The 11092-nt window shown below is 43.1% G+C and overlaps 1 protein-coding gene across 1 annotated transcript in view; it reads right to left on the bottom strand.

The window, feature by feature from the left end:
- Nucleotides 1-813: 813 nt before the first annotated feature.
- DUSP10 (dual specificity phosphatase 10) overlaps nucleotides 814-11092 on the bottom strand; it is a 35553-nt gene continuing 25274 nt past the window's right edge. The window contains exons 3-4 of the mRNA XM_037496316.2: nucleotides 4833-5201; nucleotides 814-2056 (exon numbers count right to left, since the gene is read on the bottom strand). Of these exons, the coding sequence (XP_037352213.1) occupies nucleotides 1791-2056; nucleotides 4833-5201 (635 nt within the window). The 3' untranslated portion in view covers nucleotides 814-1790. The remainder of the gene's footprint in view (nucleotides 2057-4832; nucleotides 5202-11092) is intronic.

The raw sequence follows: 11092 nt of genomic DNA, 5'->3' as shown, positions 1-11092 counted from the left end.
CTACTTTCCTAATAAAAGAAAAAGCTAAATACTTTCTAGTAGAAAATCTATTTTTAAAAAATGTCAAAAATAGTTCATGATAAAACTTGTAAGTAGATAGTCACAAAAATACTTTTATTCACTCAGGCAAATTTCAGTTCACTATAAATCTCCCCTATGGCCAGGTTTGTCCAGACATCTATTTTTCATCAAATGCATCAAATATTCGGATTCTATTCTTTCCTTACCTCTGCATTTAACCAGGTGTGCTAGGAAAGCCATTCTTATGAAGCTGAGTTCACTTTGCTGGCAAAAAGAGAAGGAAAGAACAATTTGCTGTGGTGCACAAGATGTGGCTTATGTTACCAACGATGTCAGATGAACAAGTGACAATGGAGAGGAAAGGGACACATCAAGCCCCTACGTGGCAGATTATCACACTTATCAAATAGCCACTCATAGGGAGATGACAGAATTCAACGAATCTGGTTAAGATTTGATCAGCAAGGCTCAAAGACTACTGTGGAAACAAATCCCTCATCCCCTATGGTGACTTTACCTAGGCTCCCCAACTTACATTTATGGGAAAGGATGGTGGGGGTTGACATTAGAGGGGGTGATGGCAGGGAAGATCATCCTGGAACTCTTTTGCTTCCCTGTGAATTCTCTCTGCTTCATATGAGCACAGAGGACATTTCCCTTCCACATCTTTTCCCCCCACATACAAGCATGTGTTTTTTTCCAACTGTGTAATATATACAAGCGACCCGAGGTAAGAGATGCTTGAATCTGATCTGAGAAAAAGAGGAGGAAAAAAAGACACATCCCAAAATGAGTTTCATTTATATAATGAAAATAAATTTTTACACAATCAACAGAAACACGCCAAGATTTTTTGCGAAAAATATTTTTAAATAAATTTTTGTCTTTTTTTTTTTTACATTCTGATATACATATGTAACAAGGTTTATGGCACTGTAACCAGAATCAAATCAAAAAAAAAAAATTAAAGGAAAAAGGTGGGAAGGAAAGCAATTGGTTTTGTTGAATTCCTTTCTCCCTCCAAGCTGGCCATCTATTTGTCTATTATTCGGCTGCCAGCGCTAACTTGTTTGCACACTCAAAACAGCATATTATTGCACAAGAAGCCAGTGAAGGCAGAGGGTAGGATGGTCAGTTCCTTGCTACTTCAAAAAAATCTCTTAAACCCAGAGGGGAGGGGAGTCATTCAGAGAACGAAACACACAAAATCAACAGTTTCCTTTGTCTCCTTAAAGAATGTGAAGGGTTCTTAGACCACTTATTCTGCCCTGATATTCCCCTTGCCCCAGCAAACACACAGGGCTGGCTTGTGTTGGGTTTCTGCTTTCTATGTGGGTACTGTGGCAGCCCCCACCACTTCAAGATCCAATATCCAATATCATTTCCTACTTTCTTCTGGTTCTCTTGAAGGGGTTTAAAGTGGAGTATCTTCGGTCTATGAGCCTGCACAGACTATTCAATCATAAACTCTACAAATAGCTTAAAAGGAAAAGGGGAAGAAACAAATTTTATTATATTTTTATTGTTGGCTTAAAAAAATTACTTCTTTTGCCTCCCTGCTTTATCAGTTCATGGGAAGTAAATCTCAATGGCATCAAAAGTTAAATTCTTCACACACGTGTTAAAAATAAAGTTTTTGAACAAATTTGTTTCCATTCACAAACTTTGTCCATCTAAAATAAAAAAGAAAAAAGAAAAGAAAAGAAAGAATCCATCCTCCTTCCTGTCTGTCTCCTAAGGGAGAATGGTATCCTTTCCATCCCCAGCCATCACACGACTGTCTCCACGCCCATCAGCTTTGGTGTAAGGATTCGCGGGGTCACCCCATTGTTTAGGTCTTCCTCAAACTCCAGCAACTGCCCCATGAAGTTAAGGTTTGGGGAAATAATTGGTCGTTTGCCTTTGACAAATTTGTAAGCATCAGTCATGGTCATTCTTGTGTGCTTCATTAAGTAGGCGATGACGATGGTGGCCGAGCGGGACACCCCAGCCTGACAGTGGATGAGAAGCCCCTTCCCACACTGATGAGCTTCCTCTGGAAAAAAGGGAGAAAGGGCAAGAGGTGAGGGAGGAAGAATTTGATGTAAGAAGAGAGACATTAATTGTTGTCTAGACCTGGCAACACCATATTGTATAGAGAAAGAATCAGCTACATAATTTACAAAGTAATTTGAGAACTGGTTAAAAAAAAAGTAAGTAGGAATAAGAAACTACTTTTCTACATTTACAGGGTGAAGGAATGATTCCAACAGAAGGGACAGCAGCCACTGAAGTTAGATCTACAACGCCATTGATTTACATGCCAAGCAAGCTACTGATTAAATAGACCTTTCTAATTAAGGATGGGCCAGCTTGTGTGGCTTACTGAAGCTAATGTTGTTAACACTGTCTGTTCCACCTGTGATAGAGGGGGTAGAAATTTCCTTCTTTATACTGTAGAATCACTCTGTACAGGAACTGGTATTACATGGATAAGAGTTTCAGTCTTACAAGACCCTGCTCTGAGGTTAAAGGAACGAAACCCAACTAGGAAGTTACTGGGTTCAACTTCTCATCAGAAAAGCCTACTTTGGCAAAGTTAGCTAAAGCCTCACCACAGCTAGGACAATCCCCTCAGCTTCAATCCTCTGTAGACAGTGATGCCAATGATGAAAAAATTCCAGCAATGGCTGAGATTCCAAAATTGAAGGAGGCAACATTGTGTGTTTCCATTTATTAAAGACTCAGGAAAGCTAGTCTTATTAAAGACTAACTCATGGGCTGTGTCTGAATGGATTCTTAAAGAGACTTCTAGATTAAAGCCATCCTGAAGAAAGCAAGCCTGAGGGAATACCAATAGACCAAAAGTTGGAAAGTAGCGAGAATAAGGTGAGCAGTGATTTAAATTAAACTATTTCTACTAGCTACCCACCAGTGGGCCACTGTGTAAAAAATTTCATCTTAAAAATCTATAGCATTTTAAGAAATAGTGTTTATAATGTTCTAGTTGTTCCCAACTATGCATCTGAATGCATAGCACAGGCTTATTTTCATTCTTATACCATTGGATAGACTGAAATTGTATAGTCTTGCTTTGGGGAAAATGCTAAGATTCCAATATAAACTAAGCAGAGGCGGGGCTTCCAGTTTGATTATGCCAGTTGGCTTATTCCCTAGATGGATGTCATTCCCAGAGTCCCTGAACATTGTCTTCTGTTCAGCACACATTATTTATCAACCTCCTCATCAACACTGGGAGGTGCAGTGGTTAAGAGAATGAGCTTCCAAGAGCTATGCTTGGCCGTTGGTTCCATTACACACTAGATGAGTGATCTTGTGTGAGTCCTGTGATGTCCCAGATCCTCCATTCCTCTATCTGAATGATGGGAGTAATACTCTGGAAAATGTTCAGGGGCTATTCACACAAGTTTGCGGTCAGGAATGAATAGAGTAGAGTAAACACTGTCCTGGAGAATTATAGAAAGACCTCTCGCCTGTAAGTCAAGGGTCCTGAGTTTTGCTACCTTCTCTGACATGAAAATTCCTCTGACCTTGGAGGAGTCACTTTACTTTGCTGAATTCAGTAGCCACTTTGAGAGGCCATTTCCTTCTAAATGGAATATTCCATGATCCTGCATTAAAGATACAATCATGAAGCAAAGCAGCTGGGCAGAGTGACCAGTGCTACCAATTTTACAGCAAATCCACCAGACCCAATGACTATTAAACTCAAGGCTTTCTTTTTTCCTTGACAAAGGAACACTAAACACAAATGAGTATATTCTTCCTGGGACAGAGGCCAGGAACCACCTGTTATAATATTTAGGAAAAGTACTAGGTCACCAGTCTGTGGTAATAAAGGTTGGAGTCACTTGAAAAAACCTGTTAAGTATCTTCTGGGTGTCAGGTTTCCCAAATGATTATTTGAACCTTACACTAGTTCAAGGCTATTGAGCAGTAAAAGTGAAAGTTGGGATTATGTTAGGCTGGCTGTCACTTCCTTCTGAAGATGAAAATTGGTCATTGCTATGATTTTCCTCCTTGGGAACAACTTGGGCTGCAGACCTTGACTTTTCCTATTGAGTGAGTGTGGTGCACACTGATTAAGGAAACCTAGTAGCTCCTGTCATTCGCACACACACTCACCCTATTGCTACCAAAGCATTAGAATAGAGAGAAAAATGTAGAAGGAAATGATTAAGTGCCTCCACTCTTCTCTCTCCCCAAAACTGATGTGGCAATTATAGAGTTCAAGACAGCATTACCTTTACTGAAAAAGGTTCTCCAGAAGCACCTCCACAGCAAATGCTACCCCTGCCTCAGACTTGTGTGAAGGGAGATACCAACTTCAAATTCATTTAAGTCAAAATAAGGAAATGAAATCACCTCCTATGCTAGAGGAACAGGCTTGAGGGAGGTGTGGGGAAGTTTGGAGGTGGTATTATAGTCACTACATTTATTTCCTTCCAGGCAAGGAGTAGCTCTAGTAGACCAGATAACCCCATCTGCCTTCCAGCCTCTTACTCTCCATCAATTATTCTGAACTTCAGTTATAAGGCATATGGATGGGAACCTCTACCACTTTTCCTTGAGAACTCCAGGGATGAGGATTTCTCATTGAACAGACCCCAAGCAAATGTAATCCCTGCACTTTCCTGTCTATCCCAAATGGAGTCCATGGCCTTGACATGGAAACTACCTGCACCCAGTGGCTGAAACCAAAAACACCTCAGAACAGCTTTTACGCAATGCTGGAATAAGCCTCGGTCTTATATTTAAGCAAATGCTGGAAGGGAAAGGAAGGCAGGAGAGTCACCCTGGGAGATAATTACCAATGAACTCGAAGGCCTCCTCAAAGTACTGCCGCAAGTTCTGCTTGTTGCTGTCGGTGGCGGGCAGCCGCTTGTAGATGAACAGGCCTTTCTCGTAGTGGTACAGGGGCAGGTGAGTGGTGACGTTGATGATGTAGCTGATGTTCAGTCGCTGCATGGTGTCCATGTCCTGAGCGTCCTGCTCATTGCCGAGGAACAGGAAGGGCAAGATGGGGGTAAGCTCTGCATTCTCGATGTCGGGCGTGGTAGGGATGGACTGAGGTAGCAGGCTCGAGGCCGCAGATGCGCCCCCCACCTCCCTGCACTCCTGCAGCTGGAGGGAGTTGTCACAGAGGTTTTCATGGTTCTGCTTAAAACTGCTAAGTCCACCTGGAATGAAAACACAGCAAGCGATAATGACTATCCCTGGCAGCAAAAGCTACTTTCCTTCCCCCCCCCCCCAACCCCGGCAACAAGTGTGCAAGGTCACCTATGTACATTTGATAGGTATTTAAAATCAAAACAAAAAAGCAAGTCCATTGTGGCTCAGGACAGGCTTGGGAGGGGAGAGCTCCATGTGCCCTTTGGAAATACACTCTTTACACAAACTGGGGCAGGGTCCCAGGAAATAGTGCCACGCCCTATCAGGCAATTTCATCAGCAGCAAATTTTATCTGCCTCAAAGAACCCTATGCTCAGTGGCCTATATAGAACCTTGCACTTGGAGAGTCAGGGGAGGCCTGGATGGCCTTCTCCAATGGGAAACTTCTGCCAGCATCTCCCCCTGCAGAGATTTGTCTTGCTCCCTCACTGATTCGCTGCATCCAGAATGACAAGTGGGCTCCCAAGACAGAAGAGTGGTTCTGAGTAGGGGCCCAGGAAAAAAGATCACCTGGGCTATCACCCCAATCCTCTGCTTCCTGCTCTGTAGCTGGGCCACAGTCATTGCTCAGTCTCCCCACCTATTAAAGGAGGATAAAGGCATCTACCTCTTAGCAGACTAGCTGTTTTTATTAATAGTACTTATCTGAATGTCCACAGGTTGAAGCAGCAGAGAAATGCTTGGAAAAGACAAAACTCCAGAGAGGGAGCCATCCTTATGACCTCTTTTGTGATATTTTCCACAGAAGGTCCTGACAATCACCACCCCTAATAGAATAAAACCTGGGAGGATCTCAGTTCCCCAAACTCTCCTTTTTGAGAATTGCGTGGATATAAACCCAAACAGACCCACAAATACACATCTTCATGTTCAAGGCTTTGCTGTGCCTCCTAAGAATTATGGATCTAGCATAAAAACCTTAAAAGGGTACCAGTTTCCTGATTTTAAAATGCAAAACTCCTACTCTCAACAGGTGAATAGTCACATGGGGGAGCTATCGTAAGGAAATCATCTAATCAAAGACATTCAGCTAGACAAATAATCACTATAGCATTATCTATTTTATAGAAAAGACCAAGTAAAAAACAAACACATATTTTTAAACAGGTCCAGTTATTATACCCATCTGATGGACTATGATGATGTACCATTAAAAGTTATGAAAACAAAGAACATGATCTTGTTTGCTATTGAATGGAGAAAGCCAATTTCAAAGCATTCACCCCACACGTGATCAAATCCTAAATGATCAAACAAAAAAGTTAGGAAATGCACGGATCCTAGTTTACTGCTTAACTGCTTTCCTTCAACATTTGTTCGCTGCATCGCCCACATGGCTAAGCCCACATGGCTATGATGAGGGTCACTGTAGACAACACACTTGAAGGGCTATGAAATCCGAGCTGACATCACCACCAAAGCAGTGACAATTCTAATCAAATGACTAGGTCCACTCTGGCCTTCCCTTTGAAAAGAGAGGGACAGTGGAAATCTCCTACATACTGAAAGCCACCAGGACCCAACATTTTCCCGGAAGACAGATGCTTGGCGTCCATCTTGGTGGCTTCAGGAGGGAAGGCAGGAAGCACTCAGTGTGAACAGGATATGGCTATGTTGAAATAAGGACAGGAAGTCGATCTGTTCTTTCCACTAGTTTCTGAAGCTACTATATGTCCTTCTCCAATTCAAGTCTCTTCTAGAGCCTCCACAGTAGGAATCTCTAGACCATAACCAACACCTAGTCCCAGGGAGGGTCACAGCTAGTCCCCTAAAAACCAGGGAAGCTAAGTTTTCATTAAGTCCTACCAGTGACCCAAAGAATATTCAAAGGGGTCATATTATTATCACCGCTCACTAAGCATCAAAACCTATCTTTGCTTTTTGCAAAGAAAAACAAGCCTGCCCAATCCTTTTAATGGGTTTCAAGATTTCAGTGCTGCCTTTACATACATATCTGTTTGTTCTGCTCTGAAATTGTAGTAACACAGTTGGGACCCAGAGAAGTCATTTTGAATGGAGACAAAAGAAATGGAAAACTAGCAGAACTTTTTAAAAAAATGTTTTTTAAATTGCCCACAGTTGTGCCAAGCACCACAAAAGAGATGCGAAAGAGTTATTTTAAAATCTGCTCAGCTTTGCCCCCATAAAAACCAAGTAAACAGAGCCACACTGATCCTGTGATGGGAACCAAATTCACTTATTTTTTTCTTAAGAAAAAGGCAGTGTTACACTTTTCCATATAAGACGAGAGGAGAGGAAAGAACAACAAAATAAACTCAAAAGAAGTGGGGGGGTTAGGGAGGGAACTTCTCTCTGTTCTTATTTAGGGTACTCAAGCTGTAATTTGTCTTAAAAGCAGCTAGTTAAAAACATGCATGCCAGAAAACCCCCCACACAGAAAAAAGCAGCATACAGCTTTTTAAAATTCTGTCTCTACACCTCCTTTCCAATGACATCAGCTGGAGGCTCCCCACCTGCCCAGTTGCCATAGCAGTTACACAAAGACATACAATGACATCAGTTGGCATGATATCAGCTCTTTGAGTGCAAACAATACAAGAAGAACTACTTTGTTTAAGGCCTTTGGTGGGACTGTGTTCTGGAGAGCCAATGATGTAATGCTGACAGGTGGCATGGGCCTTCCATTTGCCTAATGGGGGCAAAAACCCAATGGGGGAGGGAGCTGGAGACACAGACACAGAATGCTCTGAATCGCAGGGGGTGCTCACATGTAAAATTCTGTATCTATGGTGTGTGTGAGCCATGTGGGAACTGTGCTTGCTGAGTATCCGGAGACAGAGCGGGTAGAAAAGGACATAAAATTCAAACACATTAGGCAGACAAGAACACTCTCAGGGAACAGGAGAGACAGGGTGCCCTGCTCACTCGCCAGCCTGCTGATCCACGCAGGCCTGGGTATACAAAGCCTCTCTCGGATGGCTGGGGCTTAAAGCAGAGGAGCTTCTTTAAGGAGCAATGTCTGCAGAGGGATTTTTTTTCAAGTTGGAACTGGAAGCTGAGGAGGGGAGAAGGGAAAGAGGGGAGGAGGCATAGGATTTGCTCTTCCCCCTCTTCGCCCCCACCCTACCCATCATCTACCACTAACGGCCAGAGGGGATGGTCACCTCACAAGGAGTCTGGAATCTTTTGTATCTCTATATAGAAACATGGCAGAATGATTATTAGCAAACAACTGACCTGGGGGCAGTGCAGCCTGATGGTTAGAGCCGGTGGAGGCAGACAGAGCCAGCTGTGACGGTCATCACAAGAGTGTAAGCCCTGGTGCAAACCACATTCCCTTGGGGAAGCCTTTGCTGACAGATCTGGAAAATGGGACTAATGTTACCTACCCCTAGAACAGTGCCACCAGAGACTAAGTGACCATTCTGACATATACCTGTATAGAAATAAGGTCTTGCTACCCCAATATCATGCCCATCAGGATCTTCACCTCCAGTTGACCCACGCACACTATAGTACAAGAGATCCCCAAGTGAGCTCAGGGATCCCAAGACCACACTGTCGGGTCTCGATGCCAGCATGATGATGTTAAATGGCATCAATATAGAATACCCAGCACCTCAAAAGAAAAAAAGATAAAGAAAGCAGCTCATCAGTGCCTTCCAACAGGATGTTAGTCAGGTCATGGTCCCACTAGAGCAATGGAGTCTAGTTTTAGTGGGAAACTTCTTTTTGTGGGTGCCTTTTGACTCTTGCTGGAGTTTGTTATTGCTGTACTACAAACATGAGCGCCCTCTGTAACATGCTTCAGAGCAGCGCTCTGGATAGCAAATTAAAGAAACCACACCCAAATGTGGAGTCTACAACTGAGAGATTTCCATATTCTAAAGGTGGACAGCGCTTTGCACGCAAGCTTTTGAATTTCTTTTTTTTTTTTAAATGCCTTTTTTTTTTTTTAGAGGCATGTATTATTTATTTATTTATTTGTTTGTTTGTACATGCACTGGGTACAGTCAGAAGCGCGGGAGGGTGAGAGAATTCACCAGAGCCAGAGCAGGGAGCAGAGCAGGCAGAAGGACTGAAGTACACTGCTGAGGGGAGCAGTGGGCGGCAGGAGAGGTCTGCGTGCCATGTGGGACCCTCCTCTGGTGGGCGGGGAGCAGCCGGGGATCGAACTGGCGCCTCAGAGGCCGGGGGCAGCTTCGCAACCCAGTATTCAAAGGCTGTGCCACCAGGGAGGCCCCAAGCTTTTGAATTTCATGCTAAGCTACAGAAAGTTTAGGGACTGCTCTCATCAAAGGAATGCGAATGAAAGCTACACCACAGGAAGGTGGAGGGGACTAAGCTTGGATTCCACTGTTAGCTTGTTGCATGCATGCTGATCACCCCCTTTTGTTGCCCAGTTTATCTTCCTAGGTGATTAGCAACTTTTAGAGCAAAATGGAGCTATAAGGATTGTGGTGATAGGAGCCAGGCTGCTCAAGTTTAAAATTCTGGCTCCTATCACCTTTTATAAAGCTGGGCTCCCTAGAACAGGTTTCTAACACCTCTGTACCTCAGTTTCCACATCTGGAATATGAGTTAACAGCAGTATCTCGCAGGTCTCTGAATATGCATACATGAAGCAGATGTGACCCCTAAACTTCTAGAAATGGGGAAGATATTGGTATAAAATGGAGTCTTAATAATACTATTTTCTGGGTCCTCCAGGAAAATTGGAGTACATCAAAGCATACACTCAAGATTCTATGTACACAAGAGCCTGGGTACGTAGGAGCTGATGCCAGGCCTCCAGAACTGAAACTCTCAGAGGGGCCAGAGTCACTTCATACTCTTCAGGGCAGAAAATAACCTGCCTTAGCAAGAGAGACGCTTTCAATACCAGTTAGATCCATAAAGATTATTTCTGCCTCTTGTCTTTTCATGAGATTGTCTCTGTAGACAGGATGGAGTGCTTTACAATAAAAATGATTTCAAGTTCAGACCCAGGTGCTGTCACCTAAATTGTCCTATGATCTTATCCCCAGGGACCATGCATTTCTTTCTAAGGAGAGTGAAGGGAGGCTGGATTAAAGAGAATAATAGAGTGAGACTGCTGTGTCACTAGGGTGAGGTAAGAAGCACAAGGATAAAGAAACATTTTTGTTCCAGGGAAGAGAGAGACTTGGAGATTGAGTTCTGCAGTTTTGCTGGTGGCATCATGACTCAGAGAGGAGAATCTGATAATCATGTTAATTTCATTGCTTATATGTGAGATTAGTGAGAAGACATAATTGAGTAGGTACCATAAAGCCTAAAACTGTATATGTGTGTCACACATATACACATACATTTATAACCACACCTATATGCATGCATGCATACATGCATATATGTGTGTACACACATATAAATCAACAAATAACTCAGTATCTTTAAGCCAATGAAATTCATATTTAATTATTTGGGCAAATGTTGTCAAGTGTTGCAGGGAGAAATATTTACAAATTTCTTAGTTCCTAGCCTCAGGAGTTTTTAACTGTCCAGTCTCTGGTGGAAGATACTTACAACTACAGATATATGCTAAAAACCAACTCTGGAAGCAGGCACTGATCTGTCAGGGAACAGGGAAGAAGGTCCCCTTGGATATAGAAGAGTGACAGCCACATACCAGCTATATGACCTGTGAATGCTTTGGGGGTCTTTCTAGACTAGCTTTCCTGCTCTAGAAAATGGGAGTACTGCACTCAGGTCTGTCGTAGAGATTCAGGGGCATGTGTGGGATACATACATGCTGGGATCTCTAAGGCTCTGATGTAGCTATCTGGATAATAACTGTCAATGGAGCAGCAAAGATGACAAGCACCACAGGGGACAGATGCAGGGGGATATCTGTGGCCCAGGGTGATCCCAGCAAGTGTCGCTAGAGGTGAAACCTTGATGGATGGTACAACAGATT

This window comes from Talpa occidentalis, unplaced genomic scaffold (assembly GCF_014898055.3).
Source record: "Talpa occidentalis isolate TD23 unplaced genomic scaffold, MPIMG_talOcc4v2.1 talOcc4.8, whole genome shotgun sequence".
In the NCBI taxonomy this organism is placed as follows: Eukaryota; Metazoa; Chordata; class Mammalia; order Eulipotyphla; family Talpidae; genus Talpa; species Talpa occidentalis.
This window is presented reverse-complemented; position numbering and strand designations above follow the sequence as displayed.